Source organism: Haemaphysalis longicornis, unplaced genomic scaffold, assembly GCF_048455015.1.
Source record: "Haemaphysalis longicornis isolate Haplotype H1 unplaced genomic scaffold, Haemaphysalis longicornis Haplotype H1 scaffold_8, whole genome shotgun sequence".
Lineage (NCBI taxonomy): Eukaryota > Metazoa > Arthropoda > Arachnida > Ixodida > Ixodidae > Haemaphysalis > Haemaphysalis longicornis.
In genome coordinates, this window is record NW_027526445.1 from 182,644,362 (window position 1) to 182,667,946 (window position 23,585).

Sequence of the window (23,585 nt, forward strand, 5' to 3'; positions counted from 1 at the left end):
CCATTGCGTTGTCCACTGAGCCAAGCCGGCGGGTAACTTTCACTTCCCAGGTATTAGTGGCCTCTTAAAGTGAATTATGAAATGCAACAAGTGGGCAGTTTTAAAATTCCTGGTCATTGCGAACTCCAACGCAAGGTAGGCGTCTAGGACCAATCCCCAGTGATTCCCCTTACTGGCCATTTTCCACCACCGCGCTTTCGGAGAACGCCCTGGCGAGCTCCGGCGGAAAACGAGCTCCCGCTGTCCCAGAGAGATGGCTTTGGCGCCCGCACTCAAGCCAACTTGGAATCAGGACGCCTCCCGGAAGTTCTAAACTAAGCCAACCCATTTTGAATTCAATAAACGTTTACACTCTTTCTTGGCGTTTTCCAACCTGACTGCCCCTGAACACAGACGGAGCGAGGGAAGAGCACAGCCTCTGCTTCCGCGACCAGCAGCAGCATAGCGGTACAACATTGGTGCGCACAGATTTCCCCTTGTTGCGATTGATCCGGTTGATTGATTGATTGATCTGTGGCAAATGGTGCGATTGATCGGAAAGGAAAGTGTGTGGGAAGGTTAGGTGAAGAAATGATACTCACCGCGCATCAACCAAAACGAATGGTTGAGCCATTTCGTCGTGAGCCAGTAACTGTTATTAGATGCGACGCTGAGAGGAGCATCTCTTGCCGGCGGCCCTGTCCTGCGTGCGTCCGTCGTCCGCGTACGCACAGCTGCGTCTCTCCCCCGCTCGCCTCCTCTCTTCTCTCCGATAGCGAACACTCTCTCCCAACATTTGCGGTCGCGCCCCGAGCGGCGCTGCGCGCGGCTGCGCACTGTGCGCATGTGCAGTACTCTCTCTCTCCGCGGTCTCGTCTCCTTCGGGCGCGCTGCGCATAGAAGCGGAGTGCCGCGCTCCGGCCGGTCTCTCAGTCGGCGGTCGTCCGCGCTTGCGCTTGCTCTCTTGCCGTACCCGACGATTGCTTGATGCGACGCCAATAGAACCCCCTTCAGCGTCGCATCACACCAGGGTTTCCGTTAGGGGAGGTGGCGTTATTTTTTATTTTAGGACTAAAGCCTTATGGGACGCATGAGGTGGGAAATCTGTCGTGGTGAGCAGCGGATTCCACGTGAGCGTGTGAAATGCGGCTTTAGGATGGAAGGGTGCCAAAGCAAGAATTTTAAAGGTAAACACAAAACGTTGGCGAGCACGCCGCGCGAGTCATGGTTCCATGGAGTGTCAGGAGGAAGGCTTGAGTCAGCCTTATGTTTGTCTGAGCTACCGGAGTTACTCGCGCGCTGTTTAGTGATGGAAAGTGCCACTACGCAAAGGGTACGGCTAGTGTTGAACGCGGCAGACCATGCAAGCACGCCAACGTGGCCGTTGCGCAGAAACCGTACAATGCACGCGTGAACCACATTACCTTCGCATTAAGGGCACGAAGGCAGACTGAAGGGTGTATCAAACGTATACGCTGTTTTTATGTCCTCGCTCTTGTTTCTTTCTAATAATCAGCGCACGAAAATCTTATGACGTACGGCTTCAGTGCAAAGACAACATTAACTTCAAAAACAGCATGTGTTCAAAATATCCTCTTTGGCTAAACGAAACAGCATAAAGAATAGAAAGAATTAGTCTCAAATATGACCCTTAGAGATATAGCATAGAAGTTCAATTGCTTGAGCTGGATTACAATGCACCAAATTTACTGAGTACTGCTGATTGAAGGTCAGGATCTCACGTAATTTATTTTGGACCTTGAATGAGGGGAAGGCGTTAGAAAGGAACAAGGTTTTTTAAGCGAAGCACGAGGAGTTTCGTTACGATCCCTCTGGGACCATCAAGGACGTGCCCTTTCAGCGTCGGTTCAGTGTGTCGTATCATTAAGTAGAGTAGCTCAAGCCTTAGAAAGGTCAAGTACTTCCCCTCAGGATGTCTTCCGTGTTTTACTCCTCCAGATGTGGCGCTGGCTGGATATCGCACCCGGCGTGCATGATACGGCTTGGGGTCCCAGGTAGGTGTCTAAGAGGCATGTTTTCCAAGTTTTTGCCGCCGCATCATCGCTCATTTCCTAGAATACTTGGCCATATAGCTGCTTGGTAATCACTTTATCTCTCGAGGATGGCCCAGTTGTGGATTTTAAGTACAATTCTAATCACAAGGCCTCAATATTATCAAGCCTCATGGTCTTTAAAGGCTTCCGTCTATCCGTGCAAGCCGCACTTTGACATGGATATGCAACAACACAAAAGTGCATGCGCCTTTTCCTTTCAACTCGCCTAGATCAAATACGTGTGGTTTTCATTCAGTTTGGTGTGCTTATAATATGGCTTTCTTCAGGCTGAAACAAAGTTCAACGTTTTCTTCATGACGCAATTTAGACCACGTGCACGTCAGTCTGTGATGTCCTTTCCCCTCCCAGGTACAAAGAGCTGGTAGCTATGGCACCAGAAAACAGGAAATATTACATGAATACCTAAATAAAAAAGATGGTCGACATTTGGTATAGTTCATCCGATGTGCAGCAGGAAAGAATTATTTTAAGATGTGAGAGGCTAACGACGGGAAATCTCACTCCTCGTGAACGCTCACTGTGCAATTTCCAGCTGTTGACTTCATGTCGGGGCAGAACGTGCGGAAGGTGGTGGCCGGCACGGTGCGCCAGGTTATGGGTAAGTGCAAGATCGCCAACAGCTTGCGTCTGGGCTAGTCTGTTGACTTCGCAATGTAGCGATCGACTAGGTCAGAAGCATGGGGAATTTGAAAAACATAAAGGACACCAAAGGACTAACGACAAGTCTGACGGTAGAAAGTAAGGCTAGGCATTGACTGTAAATTTAAATCAGAGTAATCGGCAAGCTTTGTTGAATTATTGATTATGCAGTTGTGTCAGCTTATAAAAAGAAGCATCGGTGTTTGACAACGGTTTTTACTATCTCGTGACGCACACGGTGAAGTTAGTAATTTAAAACACAATAATAGTGAGCTTTTCCAACTCTGCAAGTACAGCCACTCTGCTCACATTTTCAGGCAGCAGTATGTTTCATAGGCCTGGTAAGAAAACAGTGGAGATGTTGTGAACAGTTCATAGAATGGCGCAGGTATGGCCGGAGCGGTAGTCACAGCTTTTATTGCTCGTCTATATATTTCCAAATTAATAGAGCGGTGTGCCTCGCTAATCGTAATGTGCTCGAATAACGTCCGGTTACTTAAGTAAGAGTTTAAACTCCAGTGTGATATGATTGCCTACTTGCCCATTTTAACCCAATATTTATGCAAGAAAACGGTCATTCCCGCGTAATTCTTTGTTCACATTATGCTGTTTTCATTTTTTGAATTCTTGTGTAGTTTTCCAATCGTTTTCATTTGCAAGTGCGGTGCTTTACTTAAACTGGAATTCATTCTCGACAAGACCACCCAGCAATATAAGGCAGCAATCCTGGTTTATTTTACTCACGTGACTAACGAATTGTCTGATTAATATTCATTGAAATGAGAGCATTACCCTATTATAGAATCCTATTTAATCAATCAAACAACGGATGAGCTCGATGCAACGGTAAGAACGACAATGATTGAAAAGTTTGTTTTCCTCTATTGTTTCAAGCTGGCATTTAAGCGACCTTGATGCCCTCTTAGGTCTGATTAATATTCATTGAAATGAGAGCATTACCCTATTATAGAATCCTATTTAATCAATCAAACAACGGATGAGCTCGATGCAACGGTAAGAACGACAATGATTGAAAAGTTTGTTTTCCTCTATTGTTTCAAGCTGGCATTTAAGCGACCTTGATGCCCTCTTAGGTCCATTTTATGCTATGTTTGAAGAAGGTGTGGCAGGTATGCTGAAAAAAAAAGTGTCTGTGACCTAGAGTGGCCGCTGTATTGGCGGGACATGACCGCAACAATGCCCGTTTCAGTGCGTATTTCTGATGGTCGTGACGTCCCTGTGTATATGATGGTGGGAGTTCAATTGTAGAATAATTCCCAAAACCCGACCACTGTATACACACCACCCACAACGCTCTCTTGAAGTAGCGTTCAAAAAGGCGCCACTTCGTAGCACCAGGAAATATGAGCGCTTCGAATGAGCTTCTTGACGGAATAGAAGCTAATTAAGAGCTTCTGCATAAGCACGACAGAGCATATATTCCCCGTTTTTGGGAACGACGTCTGTTTGCTATGATCGTGAAAAACCGTGTAAACGCACACATGGTGGCTTGTAAACACTAAGGCTAGACGTCGCTTAAGTACATTAACCGGCATAACTATCCAGCGTTTATCTATTAATTCATCGAATACTCAGTTTTGTCGACTGATTGAAACATCTCAAAACAAGATTTTCTGTTGGTAGCCGCTTTAACTATACCTTGCCGTTCACGCGAAAAAGTTGAAATCATCTCAGGTATTTCCCGATAGTAGCCAAGAGAGGCAAGAGGTGTTGGTTCCCATTTTGTTGCTGTACCAGCATGGTTTTACACCTGTTAACTGTCATTCATGATGCGCCTCACAAATCACATGGAGTTCGATGTGCCATGCAGACAAAACACAAGCTTGGTTCATTTGAAAGACTGCTTTGTTAGAATCGTACTGACACCACCTTAAACGCAACTTCGCTCAAATGAGGAATATCATTAGGAAAAAAAGGGAATGGCCATGCGGCCTACTAGCTCCTTTTCCACCACAGAACTTATGATGTCATATGACCAGCTGTGCGATTTGCTGATATCGGCAAAAGCAAACGGAAATTAGACAGGGCTTATAAGCTTGGCGAACGAGCCATTTGCGCCTAAATGTAATGTATATTCATTTTACAGCAGCAAGATAGGTGCCGGTAAACAGTGAAAGTTGCGAAAATATACGTAAACACCGATGCGCACTGCCGTTGGTACTGGGCGCACTATGCTTGTTTTAGCTGCACAGCACAACGCCGCTTAGATGTTGCCTTACACGACACTGGCCGACTGGCGTACGCGACGTTGTCTTACGTGATCCTGTTTGGCCAGCGTACCCCGTGTTTTACGAAGCGGTTGCAAGAACAAGCCAGGTGCAAATACGGTTAAAGGCAAAGTAACGGAGAACAACGATCTGTAACTGAGTATGGTAGCGCCATCTGGTAGGACTGACGACAAGCAAGGCTGCAGAGCCGAATTACGCAGGGGAAGTTTCTTTGTATACGCGCCCTTGCGAATTCATTGCAGACGTCCCGCAAACACACGATGTATGACAGGAGAATTTGCCGCCGGACAAGCGCTCGGAGCACTATACGACACTAAATCGTTCGAATAAAGCAAACTTGTATTTTTTCTGCACGGACCCTCTAAAGGAAACCATAAGGGTCATAGCCGTTTTTGCAGTAGTCTCTACTTACTGAAGTAACCAGCTGCACAATGGCAACTGGTTCAAGGGCAACATTGCCGTCTGTTATATTAACTCAATACTGTTTATATGAGTGTTTTGTGCACTGCTGAAGACGTCCTTACACTGATATATATGAATGAAACTGAATACCCCTTCTCGTCTTTTGTCACTCCCTTTGCATTAGCTTTGTTTTTTTCACTATAATCTGCGAGAAAGCTTCATCGTTTACAGTGGCATTGCAAAGAGTGTGATTTAAAAAACTAACAAACATGCTCCTACAAAATTTCTGGACGCCACACATACATTAATTAGCTTACGTGAGTTCAACAAATTAAATAGAATTATTTATCGTTTAAAAATGATTACCAAGTAATTGGTAGGTCGATCGACCAAAAATTTAACGCTAATTTTAACGCTTGGAAAGTTGTTGACACCAGCATGCAAAGCCAGAATCACAATTTCTGGATTAGCAGAATAGTGTGAAAAGTCGGGGTTGCATTTCTTTCCAGATCGTATTCTCCAAACTCAAGAGGACGACGTTAAGTCTCTTAGTCTAATAATCAAGGTACGACTTACTGCAGGCTCGCACGCGGAAAGCCTTCATACTAAGCTGGGTACCTTTATTTCAGATCTACCATGACCTTCTATTCACCTGGGGAGTTTCCAAGGAAGGATTCGAAGGACGTTGGGAAGGGTTCCAACTTGTTAAGAAAACTCTGGAGAACCGGGTATGTGTATGCACAAATAAGGTATACACTAAACGTGCCATTTTTAAGAGGTAACTATAAATTGTGGACCTCGCCGATTAAACAAACAGCCTTTGGAACAGTCGGGAACAGATATGCATAGAGCGTACTCGGTGGCTGCTGAATGATCCACTGTCATGGACAATCAAAGAAAACCACCACCACTTACACCACATTGAAAGACGAAGGCCTCTCCCAAGAAAGATGCCTGAATTCATTCTTTGCATCGAGTTCTCCTATTTCACCCCTTCACCTTCATCTAGTACCGTCTCTTGGTAACCACTCTATACTCAGAATGCTCCATCTACTGTCATATATTCACATGACATGCTCTGCTCAAGCTCACATTTTTTTTTCAAAATCTGAAATAATTCCTTCCAACGCATTTTTTCTCTAATACGGGACACTCACTCCCTATACCTAATCGTCACTCTATCTTTCTTTCCAAGTGGCGAGTAGGGCTGACCTAAGTTTTTTCCCAAGGCATGCAGTAACGCGGCAAGTTCCTGGGTTCCTGGGTCATAAGCCATCACCGGCAGCACGCATTAATTGTATGTCATTCCTTTACATTACAGAAGTAGCCCGGTGTTTATTATTTGTAAGCGCTCACCGAATGTACCCCCTCCCGTAATAATTATACCCCGAATTTTGTTTCACGTGGCTTGAACGAGTGCTACCACATTGTACAAGTCAATTTGCAGCCCTCAAGCACTTCACTATCTCGGCTAAAGTTGAAGGCTTTTTGTGTGACTTGTTGACATCACTTCTCTTTTATTGCTATTAATCTTCAGCGCTATGACGGAGATTTGTGAGCTTGAGCCTACGGAAAATAAGGAAACTTAGTTAAGCAATGAGATGGGAACCTAGGGTTTGGGAATGACATTCAATTAAATCTGTGACAACACTTCCTTTACCAGTGCTCGCGTACGCTTGCTTGCGTACTTGCGTGGACACCTTCCACACAAAGCTGAAAGCAGAAATGATTCTGTCCTCTTGGTAGAATCCAGGCCAACTGCTTTCCAAGCGGGAATTGACAGCTACACCGTAGTCAACATTTTATCTCAAGTCCCCTACGGATTATGCAAAACCTTCTGAAACTCGAATGCCGAATTCACAGTCGCGAAATGTGAACCCTTCAACTGTTTGCATGTCAACAGTCCGGAAGACAAGCATCACGCAGATGAAACCACTCGGGAGTCTCCTTTTCAGGGAGACTCACTCTTGCCCCAACGGCACTTCGTTGGTGAGAGGGTAAAAGAGTAGTGTTCCGTGTGCAAGCCTTATGGCCTGGTATCAGCTCCATTTGGCGGGACAGACATTCAACATGGCTGCCATATTTTTCCGCTGCGGGAAAGAGCTGTAATAAAAAATGCGCTCGCTTCCATAGATACGTACCCAAATAGGTACACATGACACGGGCTCATGCAGGTGATAAGCCTTTAATGGCAAGGGCTATACGTTGCTTGTCATATTTTGTTGCCAAAAATTGTCGGCATGGTGTGGAAGGGTGAAAGAACAAGCTGAACAAGTGCCTGTACTGTTTTTTGTGAAAGTTTTTGCCTTCAGATTAATTGCGACGTGGTCAAGTCAATTTGTTCAGCGACGCGACTTAGTAGATGGAGGACATTGTGATAATGCAGAGCGTACACCGTCATGGCAAGTTTAAGCGTACATTGCAACTGCAGCCACATTCTAGAGACTTGTGCATGGAAGATAACTAAAGTGATTGCTCGTTCGGAGTTTGTGCTCAAGTACACTGATTGACCAAGGGGATCTGAACAGGAAATTATGAACCAGAATGCACGAGTTCAGCCATTTTGTTCTCATGCAGTTCAAAGCATGTCGTAACTAAGTTACAACGAAGAAAGAGGGTGGTAATTGAGTTTCTCAGCACACCCGAACCGCTACCTTCTATTTAGCGGCTGTGTTTCCAATTTTTCTGTTCCTGTTTCACTAGTTCATAGCAGTATACTGCTGCCTGTACTGACGTAGTATAATTGTGCTATACAGACAGATACAATAAAACTGAGACGTTTGTAGATCGTGTGATTGTATTTATCAATGGTTACTCTAATATAACGAAAATTTCTTCGTTTAAAACAGCTCGCCACGAACAAGGACCACGTCCGGTCAATGCTCGTGGAGCGAGCTGTACTTCAACACGAGGTAAGAAAATTGCCTTAATATCCAGGGATTGTATGGTACCCACTGGAGGCGAAAGCGGCCTGCATATAATCAAAAATGTGTGGTGAAGTTCAGTAGTAACATTACTGGAGAAACTACTACCCATGCTCGTACGCAATACGAAAAGTTCGCAGTGTTTTGTGCAGAAAGTACACTTGGACCATTAGCATGGACTACAAAATGTCGAAAGCCTTATGTGTATCATTGGAAGGTGACGTTGAATGATCTTGGTGTAGCCTGGACCGGTACAAAAACTAGTAAACTGGTACAAAAAATCATGCGACTTAATGAAGGCAAAAGCGATAGAAAGCATGCCAGCCGTGCACAACAGATGATTAATGGTTGCTAAATTTAATAATTAGTCATTGATGCGAATTATTAGTAAGTTGAATTATTGTTACATTATGTTATGTGGTTAGATTTAATGTTATAATGAATTAAGATGGAAAATATGAAAAAAATCACGCTGGAGTAACTTGTAGTAATGATTAGTATTGGGTGCAAAGGCGATTAAGCTGGACTAATGTAGGAGGAGTAGGGATGGTAAAATAGCGGTCTTGCTATTTCGAAGGCTGGTTCTGTTTAAAAGCGGCGCATGGTGGCTCAGATTTTCTCAGGGTTCTGCTTTCGCTGAATTTTGTTTGCTACGTGGTTGGAGGGTTATATAATAGGTATCCGTCAGAATAGTACACCAGGCGTTCGCCTTCAAAGCCCCCAAGAAGACTTTAGTGCCCCGGTAAATTCTTTTGGATCACCTTCAGTATCTGTAACGTACGCGGAAACCTGAGCTCCCAAGCATTCTTGTCACCTGAGCAAGAAGTCTCACCCTCTACTTCGCACTCAGAAGCGCCACGTAGTAGCCACCTGAGTGGCTGCAGCGCACATCGCCCCGTATCCCTGGGCTAATCCATCACAAGGGATCCTTCCGAGAGCTGCTCAGAGAAGGCGAAACGTATATCGTCTCTATCGTTGAAGGAGACCATTCGCCGTTAGGGATCATTAAATTTTATCCTTTCCGATAGTGAGCCTGTAGGTATGCCTGGCCTTTTAGCGAGCCTTTTGGGAACCACAGATTTTCATAAATCGGTGTATGTGTAAATGAGGGGTGTTCGTCGCGGAGAAACACTGTTATCAAAGTGTGACTAACGGCATTTTTGTGGCGGTAAGGTTAAGCGAATGTTTTATCGTACGCTTTAAGATGTCGTGAGATAGGAAATGTGAATCGTCATTATTAAATAACCTCCTTGCGTTCATAGGTTCCATCAGGAAAATAGAAACACACCGCGCATTTTTTCAGCGTGACCGGAAGGGAAGCATGTTGTGCACTACAGGCCTCATCCCTGCGTGCGTGCACATCAAAACACACACATACACCTACTTAGTCGGCCTCTCACGAACGACATGCCGTTGTACCCTCGACATGTGGACCTTGATCTTTCTCTTCAAAAGTGACAAAGGCATCTCATTGTACCGTTACGGACAAACGAAACGTAACAGCGTGAGGGTTCCGGCTAGTTGGTAATCCATGAGCAACACAGCGCGAAAAAATACCGGGGAGTCCCCGGTCTTTTTTCGCGCTGTGGGGCTCATGGACAAATGAAAGGCGAATACAAAAACATGAACCAGAACATGCCAAATAGAAGAATATGATTCGTGGTTGTGGTACGTTTAGAAAATTACATTTCCAAGCTTGGTTGCAGTTATGAGGCCGCGTGACACTTTAACGTGCATATCAAGGAACAACTTTATTTGTGTGCTCGAATTCATATTTTCGCTTTAGCATTTCATTTGTCTACAATTGCACGCTGTTCTGTACGAGTGCAGCCCCCTTTCTTATACATTGGTATTTTGCGCCCACTGATAAGCCTCCTTGTCTCGCGAGGGGAATTTATGCGAGGGGGAATCTCTGGGATAGTGAGAAGCGTGCCTTCGGGATGATGATGAAGATTTGTGACATGCGTGTGCCCAAACGGGGAAAAAGCCGGGTCCTGTAGCCGGGTCCTAACACCATGTCCTATGATGCATCAAGTGTCAGCCAGTTGTCAGGATGAAACAGCACACAGGCTTGGCATTCTATGCGGAATATTACAGTCGAACACGGATATATCGAACTCCAAGGGGATCGTGAAAGAATTCGATATATCGATAATTCGATATATAAAATAGGCCTATCTGAAGATTATCTGACAACTGCGCACATCACTGAGAGTTTTCTGAAGTCGTGGTAAACGGTAATTTACCGCTTTGACCGCCAAAGCACGGAAAATTCGAACCGCTGCATGATGACCACCGCACTTTAATTATCATTGAAATGTCTTTGAGCTTCGCTTGTTTTTTCTTCTGCGTCGTAGAGTTCGGCAAATTGTCTTCAAGATTACAAACACACACAAATGAGGAAATCAACGCTGTACACTTTGCCACAACAGAGGCGAATAACGCTGACGTAACCTCGGCTGCAGTAGGCGGTTGGGAACATTGTCAGGCACTGCGTGCCGTTATCTTCAGTATCCGAACCGAACACCTCCCCCATCTGGAGGCGTGCAACGAAGTCGCTTTGCACCCGACACGCTCCGGAATAGCCGGGGCGGGTTGTGCTGCATTCGCCATTACGTCAAAGTTAATGGGTGCATCGCCCTCAAAACTACTGCGAGGAATTCCGAACGCCTTTTCAACCAACATCTTTTCAGCAGCCTGCACCCGACGAATTCCCGCCTTCGTTCCTCCGAAATAAATGCCTTGTACAAACACAAACATATAACGCCGCATCGGTCCCCCTGCACGAGCCACCAAAGAGCTCAGTCACAGAAAAAGAGTGCCTCCGGTCAATTTCTTTCGCTCCTTTATGTCCTTTCGCCCCAACCACTATCCGCGTTCTAGCTCTCATGGAGCTGCCCCTCGTGCTAGCGTGAAAACAGCTGTTGAAGGCCATCGAAGCGACATAATGCCGCGGACGCCGCCTCTGTCTCACCAAGCCAGGCAGTGCCTGCGATGAGTCAACATTATCATCAACTCCACCCCATCAGAGGACGCAAACTTTCAGGGGAGCCTTCGGCGCGGAATTCGATATATCGAATTTGCCCGTGATCAGGAGTTCGATACACGCGCACAACAGCCCTATACTTTTGCATGGGATTTTCAAGGGGATGTTTGCATTGTTCGATATAGACAATAATTCGATATATCCGTGTTCAATATATCCGTGTTCAACTGTAGTTGCTTTAAAGGGAGGGGTCTATATTTTTATTCGTTTATTTTTCTTAGTTATCTTCGGTTTTTTATGACCAAGATAAGATGCTTGCATTTTATGCCTCTTGCAGTTAAATGATGGCCTTGTCCCGCGATCTCTCACACCAATCTGAATGTTCCTAAATCTTTGGTCCTTGGAAGTAGAAAGCCCTTGGAAGCCCCTTGACATCAAAGTGTCCTTAGTAAAGGTAGACAGGTTTTTAAGGGGGAGAACGGTTCCTTTTTTCCAAGAATATAAAGAATTTTTCAAGAAGCAAATCTCTTTACCTGCCCCGGGAGCGTACAACGCGTACAGTTGAAGAGAACAAGTTCTTTACAGAAAGCGAAAATAAGGCAACACACTTTTAGTTTTAAAAGAATACTCATTTATTCAGTACCACCCTGTGTAAATATAGCAAGAACTGATGAACACTGTTTTTTTATGTCAAAAGGCGGCCCTTTTTTTACTGATTTCATATATTGATGCACTTGACGAAGCAGTACTACTTTGTAAAGTTTCTTTCTAGAGCAATGCGCGGGGTACGAAGTGTTCAGCAGGCCATGGTAAAGAAGGCTACAAAAATAGACGGCTTAGCTTTCAGGCCGATGTATTAAATTTTTGCTTTAAAAAGTGCCGCTTTTGAACGACATTGCTCTCGCTACTAGCTTACAAATATTTTCTCAAATATAAAAATGATTAAGTCAATTCTTTGAATCCAGCTGCAAAGTTACCAATATTTCTTCAAAAAATTGCGGAGATTTAGAAGAATCGGCGCTTTGTTTTGCAGATACCCAAAGTTGCCACATCATTCAATGTGGAAAGTTGCCCTGCCCGATCTCATCTTAAAATATTTTTTACAAAACAATCTATTGCTATTTCTCACTAAAATAATGCCAGTCCAATGGTGAGGATACCGTTTCGCACAGAATATCAATTTTCATCTCAAACAAAAAATGATCATGGCGCCATTTTGGCTCTCCTTCTGCTGTTTAGCGACTTTCTCACACTCAGTTCCGCCGTATTACTTTTTATCTTACAGATTCGCGTCCTGTGCCGCCACATGGGCGTATTCACGGAGACGCACAGAGACCTGATGATGGACCTGTTTCGCCTCTCCACGAGCCACTACAGCGAGGCAAGATCTCAAGTCTTCAATTGCTCGCGGCTCGCCAGTGACTGTATTCGAAATTCTCGCATTTGTCTATGATTTGTGACATGCTTTGTAATAATTAGTTCAATATCTGCGTCCTCTTGGCTATGTAGCCCCATAATTAATCAAATACGATTCATTTGTCTGTTGTACACGTTGCCTACAGGGGTTTAGTTGCCGTTTCTGACCCGGGCTCCTAAACACGTCCGCCCTCGTGTTCGTGCTAGAAACAGTGTTCGCGTTAGCTTTAGCAACGTCCGTTTGGGATAATCCGGCCTCTCCCAACCCCGGTCTCCCTCTCAAGCGCGAAACGTCCTACCGGCAATCATGTCTGTTACTTGGACTTAGTTACATTAGGGTTAACCATTCATTCAAATATTGAATTCGCGTTGCCCCTCTGCCTGAAAAATGCGGCAAGGAGGTCAGGAGTCATCGTAGGAATGTTTCGCATGTCTTTCGCAGAAAAGTAGCAGTTTTCGTCATTTTTCCCAGTTTTTCTCCAGGTCGCCAAAGCATGAAGCTTGTTTATAACCTCGTAAAGCAATTTGAAATGCTATCCTTCTCCGCCTGAGTTCTCGCTCTCTCTGAGCTTCGGTCGTGAAATTCCGAATTTTTTTTTACCTTTCGGACCAGATTCGCGATCCTTGTTCAAAATCTACAGAATCTATGAACTCACAACCTGGCCACAACCTGAGTTCTGTCGAACACTGGACTACAGCCTACGTTGACGTACGCACTAGCAACCAAGCGTCAGCAGGCGTGCTGTTGGTTTTCTCCCAGATCCGCATACTCGCCCAGGACGTGTTGGCACAGTGCGTGGGCAGCTTCCGGGGCTCGCACACGCTGCTACTGGACGAACTGGTAGACCTACTGACACCCGCACGGGCCGACGTCACCCATGAGCAGTTCAAGGGCGCCCTATACATGCTGCTCTCCCACCACGGCCACCTCTTGGTCGTGGGTGACTGGAGCTTTCTGGGCCGCCTGTGGCCCGCGCTAGTTGGGTCGAGGGACTCAGAGAAACCGTCCATTGTCGGCCTTCTGGACTCTATTGTGAGGACCTTGATGAACCGCCTCGAGACCACCCAGCTCACGCTCAAGGTATTATGGGGAACGCTTCCGAATTCACTAAGGCTGCATGTTGGGCTACTTGGTATCGGTACTTATTTATTAATACCCTCAGAGTACAGTGAAGTACATTTCAGAGGGGATGGGCAAGATATAATAAATATACACATAAGGTACACAAGGAAGCAGATGCAAAATAAAAAAAATCGACAGCAAGAGAGAAAAAAAAGTACATGATACATGAAAAAACTAAACCAGGGTTGATAATGCATTTTTTATTAGTTGTTAGGGCGGCTGGTCGACAATTACACTCATGACTGGTTTGGAGAAAGGACTGTTGGTGCGCTGATGTGTTACAGCGAAGCACGTTGACCTTTTGTGAATGATCGCGACGAGATATGAATCGTGCAGGTTCAATTCAAAGCGAGCGCAAAGAACGATTGGGATAGAAAATCTTGTGGAAAAGAATTCGAGACAGCTTCCGGCGGGTATCAAGCAATGGAAGATGTATAACGTCGCTTTCATGACAGTTGACCTAGTTGTACGATGACGGTTCGCCAAGATGAAAGGAGCTGACCGGTTTTGTATGGCTTCGAGTGCGCGTGTTAGTGTAGCATGGCCTGGATCCCATATTGGAAATGCGTACTCACTATGGAGGCACGTGTGTGGTGTACAGCAGTAACTTTAATGATGATGGAGCTAAGCAAAATAACTTTTGAAGTAACGTGAAGTGTGATTAGCCTTGGCCGTTATGTATTTTACATGTGGTTTTCATGAAAGGGTGTTAGTAATATGGATGCGCAGGCAACGGTAAGATTTGACTGACCCTAGAAATTGATGTAATACCTCGCGCACTCTAAGTTGTACGGGAAACACGCATTGTTAGTATTGAGGTCCATTTTCCATATGCGGCACCACGGGGAAATGCTTTTGAGGTCTCCTTGGATAGGTAAGGTATCGGTATCATTTGAAACTTTACGGTAATCACGCAGTCGTCAGCAAAAGGGCATATATATGAGAAGATGTGTTGTTAGGCAGGTCATTCACGTAAGTTAAACAATAAGGGACCCAAGACCGATCCTTGGGGGACGCCAGGATCAACTGGAATCAGAGGCGTGTCAATGTCATTTGCAGTAACGAATTAAACGCGTGGTGTGAGAAAGTGCCGCGTTAAATTCAGCAGTGTGAGCTCAATATTTAGCGCACTCATTCTGCAAAGAAATGAGTCGTTGGTAGAATCGAGAAATATACAATCAACCGAGTAACCAGAGTCGAGGCAAACAAGTAAGTCATTAGTAAGTCTTAGGAGTGGCGTCTCACAGGAGAAACCCTGTCAAAATACGTGCTGATATAAACAAAACGAAGGATTTTCTTCGAGAAAGTTTAACTAGATGTGAGAAAATGACGTGTTTCCTTATTTTGCTCGGGACAGAGGTTATTATTGGTCTGTAATTTTTTGGGTTATTAGCATCGCGGGATTTGGGAAGAGGTACAATTTTTCTTCGTCTTCGGGAAAGTACCAGAATGATAGGATTGAGAAAATAAGCATTGTAAAATTATGGAACAATATGCACTGGTATTTCTTAAGAACGCGTTAATTCCGTTATCTTCAATAGGCGCAAAAAAGACACAGACGAAGAACTGAGGTAAACACAAACAGGGCACCACTCACAACTAAAATTTATTTTGAAAAGGTACATGTTATCTAGATATACTACTACTTGCGGCGATAGGCCTAGGTACGGCTGGGTGGCAGATTTGTCGCCTCCTTTTCGATTACGTCGGCTTTGAGTATCTTCCTGGTTGTTTAACACGCTTGTACTAGCACGTGGTAGCGCCATACTTTGCCGTGCATCCGCACTCATCGCAATGCGTTGCCAACTGTGATAGTATGTCTTTGTTGTTAACGGCCCGTTCATGTTCCTTGAGTCTTACATTTATGCACCTTCCCGCTTGTCTGACATAGCTCGCTCGACATGATAATCCCACATCGTAAACTACCCCTGTGGTACATCTTACATGCTGGGACGGATGTTTCGCACCACAGCCTTGGCTTCGCGTGGCGCCCTTTCTTTCCACTTTCTTTTTTATGGCTGGGCTAATATCTCCCAACTTTCTTGGTGCATTAAAGGGACACTGAAGTGATATGTAAACATTGCGGGATTACTAGCATAAATTGTAGTCCGGAGTCCCCAGGCCATGTTTCGACCACTCTAGGCGCGTTTACGCGATTTTATTTAGTAGAAAAACTAATTCGAAAATGCTGTCCTCCTCTCTTTACGCTCGCCCATTTTCTGTGGCGTTTTCGTGTGACGCCAGGAGGGGATGAGCTGGCAATTGGCTGCGCTACTGCACGGCTCCCCGGCCTTCAGACAGAGTCAGTCGGCCCAGCGTTTCGTCCGCCGGCCGGCGGCGGGTCGTCGCAATCAAGGAGGTTAAAAAAAATTGCTTGGTCGCAATTCGTTCGCTTAGTTGAAACGAAGCCAGGACACGTTTGTGAATGGAAGAATGTGCCTTTCTTTACTCGGTTTGTTTGTACACTGTATCTAGCTCCAAGTCAAGGTCGCTTCACTGACTGGTACGCCAGTAGGAAAATATAAGGCCTCTTGAAGGCGGGAGAAGAGTCAGCGAAGTTAATATAGGTACTAAGGAAATAAAATCAACTGATATTTTTACCGTACAGCGTAAAACTAGGGCGCGGGAAGCACTTTTTTGCGCTGGGCGAACAAGCACAGCGTTCAGCAGCACGACTACGCATCTGCGAACGCTTTTACGTCTACGAAATGCAATTGCTAGACGTGAGCTACTGTGGAAACTCGGGCGACGCTTACTGCACGAGCGTAGTACAACAAATAGTCACCTAAGCTGCTTGAAATGCCAAAACTAAATAAAAGTGTAAACCGGTTGTACAATATATACCTCATATTAGCAAGGTCGTCGCATCCCGCTTCGTGGCTTAGTTGTCTGGGGCGCTAGGTATGTCACCGCAAGTGTTCTGCAAGTCACGAGTTAGAATCCCCGCTAGTACGTGTTTTTTTTTTTTTGTAAGTTAACTTTTTTGTTTTCCGCCGATGTTTTCTATATTGAGTTCACCTTTTTTCGGGCCGCAACGTTCATGGCTACACGAACTAGTTCACAAAACGCGCGCAGGCTGGCACTGGCGCGCTAGCGAGTTCTTGTTGGTGTGCTGTTGCCATAAGCACCGACTGCTTGCAGGCAGTGGGCACAGGCCAGAATGAACAGACCCTTGGCCTGGTGCGAACACGCTTTTTACGATACAGGCATGAGGGAGGCAAGCTCCAAATATGGGGGAAAAGCGCATGACATTTGGGCGTCTGCGGGTACGCGGAGGGCGTTCATGCACTGCGTAGGTCTCGGCTAGTGAATGCTACGACTACAAGCCGTCCTGGGAGGCTTATCTTGTGCATTTCACAGCCGACAACATGGCAGAAGCGCGGTACGATGATTACTGAGATATTGAGAATGCCCATCCAACAACGCCATTGGTTATGTTTTACAGAACCGAAACCGAAACCGAAACTTGTTTGACTGCTAACCTTGGGCATCGTCCAATCACGGCTACCCTCCTCCCAACGTCACAGCCTTAGTTGGTGCGGCCGCCGCAAACCGCGCATGGTAGTTTTTCTTCTTTCGCGCATTCTAAAATAATTACCGATTTGTCAACCGGATAAACGATGAAAAGTGTGCTAATTTGAGCCAGTCTACGCAGTGCAAGCAAAAACGGGAGCTTGACAAATTCACTTCAGTGTCCCTTTAAACATCACCCTTACCCCATACCTAGCCGCCACATTCTTCAGCTCGTGGGAAAGTTTATGTGTATACGGAATCGAGACGTGCGCTCAGTTCTTTCCTTTTTGCTGATCGGACTGCACTTGCTTTCACCCATCTGGCCGTCTTTTAGCAGGCTGGCGTGAGTAAGTGTTCTGGATAACCGGCTCCACTCAAACACACCATCTGCTCTGTAAGGCTGGCCACCATGGCGTACCGGCATGACTTGGTTCCCGCTGTCTTTACACATGACAGCGCTATGCCATCTTTGATTACTTTTGAATGACCAGACTTCCAATTCAGCAAGGGCTCGGTGATTCTAGGGTGGTACCTCCGTCACACATGATGCGGCTCAATCCGCAGCAGCACATCTAGGAATTGTAATTTTCCCTCCCTTGGGCGTTCACCGGTGCATCGAAGACCATGACCGCACTCTTCCAACCACCTCGGGATTTCCGCCACTGCATTGTCGCTATTGCGTTTTTCTACGAACACAAGGTAGTCGTCGACATAGCGAACACACTTCTTAATCGCCCCAGCAGCCGCCTCTACTCCGGGTATCTACCATGCCAAATCGGGTTTCTGTTGTCAAAATGGGTACTTGTAAATCTCAAAAAAGGAACGGTTCTACATCAGACAATACACGCCTCGATCATGAAGGAGTACAACAGCATTTAAATTTATCTCGTAAACCACGTACCTTTATGCATTTAGGTCATTTGTAGATTTCTTTGCTTAGTGAGCGTGAAATCGTCGCAGGCGTTCGTTCTTCATTAGCGATTTGATTCTTAAAAGCTTCGACGATCGCTTGGACGCACCTTCAGGGAAAGTTGGACGCACTTGTAGCTTCTGCACTCCCCTTAACTTTATTTAAGAAGGGAAGGTAAATTTCTTCTTCCATGCATTAAACTCGCTCACCCTTCGAGTCTATTCCCGGCTTGCCCTTCTTGAACCCGGCTGTAATGTGTCAGCATAAGTTCCTCTTTTACAGAGTGTGTCAAACAAGCGGGCGCCATTAGCGGGATCTTGTAAGCTATAGGAAGGGGATTTAGAATGCTACACAAGTCGTTCTAGCTTTGCGATATTTCCAAAAGCTGGTGTAAGGTACCCTGGCATTTCTTCGTTCTACACTTTAGGACGGCGTGTATCCTGTAAAAATAATGTATCTCAGCAGGACTTCACGGGACAAGAAAAAACAGTACACTGCTCTGAAGGTTATCTTGCGCCGACACGTATTGCGTGTTACCGTAAAGAGAAACGGTGATAAAGAGCTCACAGAAGCGACATGAATAAATTGTCATGTTAGGCCCCCCTCCTTGCTGCAGACACCTTTTAGTGAACTCGTGGTGGTATCGAGCTTTTCAAGCGCAGATTAGAAGGATTCAGTCACTATAGGCACTTGTATAGCGGTATGTGTGAGCTCCCTCCTGGTGACCTTTCGAATTCTGACTGGATCAACAACACCGAGGTGTTGGCGCTGGCCGAGAGGGTATTTCTCGTGACACCTGTATACTACAAATTAGCCGGCCAGGCACCTAGATAATACTTGGCCGACTTATTGATATCTTCGTCGTACGAATTGAACGGGTCTTAATTTGTACAAATGTTACATGGCTTCTTATTTGACGCCGCAGCAGGCATGCAAGTCGTAATGCTCCACAAATCCTCCATGTCACAGTGGAAGTGGCTGGGGGATCCCCCCAAAAACGCAACAGTGGCATCTTTTCACGCGATAAGCAACTTTATTAAATTTTGTTTTGCTTTTCGGTTTGTGCGTGCAGCTTCCCGCGTCTTGCATCAGCGCGGCCCAGGTGTTTGCTCCCACTATAGGCGCTGACGAAATGTCCGGAGTGCTGGAGGCCGAAGAACAATCCAACAGCTCCTCATTGAGGTCAGTCTCATTAGTAGCTGAATGCTTCACGTTGCACACGCGCCAGGGGCTGCAGTATGATTTAAAGAAATCATAATTCTAAGGCTAAATTAGACCCAGTTGCATTTAGTGCTTCTGATGCAAATAAGTGATTTTGATTAAAGGAAAGAAGCCCATGACGGCAACAGCATTGTCTTCTTGCAAGACCTTTTCTCTAATCTTGCGGGCCGCAGCCACACAATACGAAGAATGTTCAGTTAATGTGCAGAAACCTTTGTTACGTGTGAAGTGACCTTCCCTGGATCCTTTTTTTTTGTGTGGCGTTTGTGGGAATGAAAATCCCGGTATCTGTTGACGCTACTTCTGTCAAGGTTTGATTTGATATAGAGATCAGTCCAAGCCTGCAGTGTTTGCCTGGCTGTTCGGTAGTATTTTAGATGATTAAAATGAGAGCTCTTTTCTACTGCAGGAAATACAACGACCTCGTGTGCACGCTTGCAACCCAAGTTGAGAGCGGCAACCTGTGAGTTATACAGCGAACATCCTTCCTTGGTAATAAATGTATGGTCTGCATGGGGTGTGGAATTGTGTGAGTCTCCTTTAAAGGAGAAAAAATGGTGTAATTTGGGTGTTCAAGTTGAAGCGTTAAACGGCTTCTTGGTTTTGTGGTTGAGAACTGATCAGTTGGAATATATTAATAATGATAGAACAGCGCAAAATTGATGGGGCACAGCGAAAACCACAACACAAGCGCTGTATTGTCTGCTCTTCGTCCCGCGAAGTTTGCGCTGTTTTAAAATTACTTTTTTTTATGTTCACAATGGGGTATGAAAAAGAGTTATTTTCTTAATTGTCGTTTCCATTTTTTTATTTTGTTGAGTCGGGTCAAAAGCTTCCGCCAGAAACTGTAGACACTTTTTGTTCGTTCCCCGCAGAAAGGAACTTTACGGTCGAAAAAGTACCAGGTGTGTCGAAAATACCTCAAAATACAAATATGTTGCTGGTAGTGGTATTACCTGTTGTATTACGCCTTTACTGCGACAAGTTTTGAATCTCAGAGAAAAAACTACAACATTTCAATAAAGAGGCACTGAAGTCAATTATGACATGACCAAATGACGTTACTGGAATAAAAACTACTTGGCTGGCGTAGTATAGGTTCTTTCCACCATGTTACACAAGTATCTGCACCAGTAAGCTGCGGTCAAAAGTTCCGATTTTCTCGCGCCGTCCTTTCGGCTGATTATGTGCTGAGTCGTGTCAGGCCCGCTCGTAAGCCTGCAGGGCGAAATATAAAGTATAGGGGTCATGTCGAACTTGTATGACGTCATCGTCATTGCAACCTTTCCTTTTGCACGTCGTCATTGTAATGCTTCGCCTCGCATTGCTCGAATAGCGCGCAGAAAGTTATTTTGTTGTCTGCAGCCACCTTTGATTGTTTCGACCTGATCCCTTTTCGGACCCTCCTTCAGTTTCCTTTCCCGGGACGGTGATGATTTTGTGTGCGATTCCGTGTACCTCAGAAACGATTTTTTTATTCCATGCGCTTCCGATAACATAGATGCCTAATGATTTCACCTTGAAAGTGTGGCCTGAATATTTCCATAAAGCGGGGGTACGCGTGGCGTTGTGCTCAGTAATGTCTTGCACATACCAACCACTATCTGCCGGCTCGTGACACGAACTGTTGCAGCCACTGGCGCCACTGCCGAATGGCCCTGGTGATGATTCGGCTGCTCATCCGGAGCGACGTGCATCTTCCCGCTCCAGCGGTACGCGTCCTGGTTCAACACCTCACGCACGACATGCTCGCTCTGCGAAAGGTGAGCGTCTGCTAGAATGTCGACTGTGGTAGCTGCATAGGAACGTGCAACTTGGCCCTTGCACCTACCGTCTAGCCGCTGGTGAAGGAATTGACCAATCCGCTCCAGTTTTTTCGTCTCTGCGATGCGCCTTTGATGGAACGCGTGCCTCATCTGTTCTTAATCGCAAAATCGCAGTGACAAAACTGGGTACGCTACTCTCTGCTTATAAACACGGTGGAACACCTCATACAAACAGTTCAAGTTAGAGCTCCGTGCTAAGCTTGCACAATTAGACAATGTAAAGCCCTGTGCAAATGAAGGGCGTTAACCTAAGTTTGCAGCCGTAATCAAACTTGCCCTCTTTACACTGTCGTTATGCACACACTGAGCAAAGCCATCCCCTAAATATAAAAAAAAGCGCACTTGAGCTGTTTCTGCAAACCTGAGCGGGAGCACCATCGGTCACCATCTTAGACACTGCCTACAATACATATCGAGAGATTGATCTTCAAACTTCAGGCATTCCACAGAGTCGTGAACTAGAATTCCACATCTCGTTTTCTGTGCCTGACCTCGCCTAACTTTCTTTTGCGGAACTATTTTGTGCAATTTCCGCTTTCTCACCATGTCCTGCTCAGTCATTCATAGAGCTTTAGCCACAGCCCCCCGTACTGTGCCTGTACATTAGTACATGGTAGGCCCATTTTGCAGGTGGCCATCCAAGGAGTGCGTCTAGTCTTGAGACAGTTAAAACCTTCCCACCCAAAGCGCGAGGCCTTGGAACAGGGCCCGGACACTCTGGAGCTCAGCCCGACGCTGGCGACCCTTGTGGAAAGGGCCGGAGGACGGCGTCCCAGGAACCTCTGGCTCCAGTACAATAGCGCCCGGCTGCCAATCACAAGGGACCAGTGGGACAAGATGCAGTTCATGCATAAGACCTACATCGGCTTCTACCGCCTACCGCGACCCTTGCTCGTCTATGCACCAGAGAGCGAGCAGCCGCCACCGGAGCGCGCTCCTGAGGACATGTCACCAGTAAGGCGTCACCAAAGCTGGCGTTTCTCCCTCTGTAACCTTTATCATCCGAGTAGGTAGGATTCACGGAAACAAGTACACAACAATGACCACGAACGTGTCAAATAACTAACCCGAATAAGACGAGAACAACGTCCGTCATGAGTCAACCCGACCGCAGTGCTCATGAGTGTCCCTCACTACAACCAGTTTTCGTCATGGCAAACATGCTCACCATTCTCTATTCCTCCCCGTTTTCATATGACTTACGCCCGTGCTACAGAGGAGCTTTGAAATGACAATTTGACCGTGACCCACAACTGCGCCCTGTGTACTCGATAGAGAAATGGTTCAACGGCATTTGGAAAGTCTTGGAAGCAGCCGTGTAGCACAGCCATTGGTCGCAGTTGGCGGACAGCAACACATCGCCCAAATCGCGAGTGTCCGGACGATAATTTAATGTTTCTTGAGTTTCTGCACTTGGGTGGAGTTAAGTGTTTTCGTCGCTGATTCAAACGACAGAGATGCTCGCTGTGGAAGAGTAGCGATTCTGGGTGTTAAGACTTTACTTAGGGAAGAGGTTGGCGGATTCAACTTTGCATTCTCTTGAGTCTGGGAGTTGCATTACTTACAAATGTTATAGTAGTGAAAGTTCTATTCTAGAGCTGATTTGTTGTACTCTTGTTTAACGTATATTACACGATGTACATTCACATTCGAGTACTGTTTGGGGAAGCCGGCCTAAAAGAAGCAAACCAGGTGTTCGTAAAAAGGTTTCGCTGTCTGTGTTCATGTAAAATCTGCACTCACGTGGGCCACTCACGCTGTACTCGTAGTGCGGGCCTCAAACACGGTTAGCATTTTAAAGGATTACAACCCTTCTGCCTCTAATACAACTAGGGTTGCTTGTATGTTTCAGTCGGAAACAGCCATATTTGAGGCCTTCCGCTCGGAGCCCTTTGTGAAGCAGCTCGTGGCGTACTTGTCACTCGAGGAAAAGAAGGGAGTCGACCGCTTCGACGTCGACCGTTACTACATGTTCAAGGTACGTCACAGTCAGTTCTAAACCTCTTCCGCCCTAATAGATTGTCCGAATTGTAGGTGTACACTGAAAAACACACATCTGCATCGATGTACCTTGTCCTAATACATCTGACAGTGTTTATCGACCTTTAAAGAGCTTTGGTGAGGCTGTATTGGCACTCCCAATAGTTTTTATTTCCGCAACCAGCGTTCCTCTGCGTGTTACCCGGGTGTTTAACATGTTGGCTGAGCAGCAGGGTCAGCACATGCCAAATGTTTAACACGTTACCCTCGACCTTTTCCAATTTAAACAGAAGGTCACGGCTTTTCAGAGCGACACTAAGATCTTTCCCATAAGTATGTTTT

The 23,585-nt window shown here is 45.8% G+C and overlaps 1 protein-coding gene across 1 annotated transcript in view; it reads left to right on the forward strand.

The window, feature by feature from the left end:
- Positions 1–23,585, forward strand: part of LOC144148608 (proteasome activator complex subunit 4-like) — a 76,346-nt gene that overhangs the window by 34,651 nt on the left and 18,110 nt on the right. Inside the window, exons 19-27 of the mRNA XM_077680118.1 lie at positions 1,939–1,994; positions 2,587–2,652; positions 5,854–5,909; positions 13,431–13,751; positions 19,289–19,398; positions 19,847–19,900; positions 21,071–21,200; positions 21,951–22,217; positions 23,116–23,241. Of these exons, the coding sequence (XP_077536244.1) occupies positions 1,939–1,994; positions 2,587–2,652; positions 5,854–5,909; positions 13,431–13,751; positions 19,289–19,398; positions 19,847–19,900; positions 21,071–21,200; positions 21,951–22,217; positions 23,116–23,241 (1,186 nt within the window). The remainder of the gene's footprint in view (positions 1–1,938; positions 1,995–2,586; positions 2,653–5,853; positions 5,910–13,430; positions 13,752–19,288; positions 19,399–19,846; positions 19,901–21,070; positions 21,201–21,950; positions 22,218–23,115; positions 23,242–23,585) is intronic.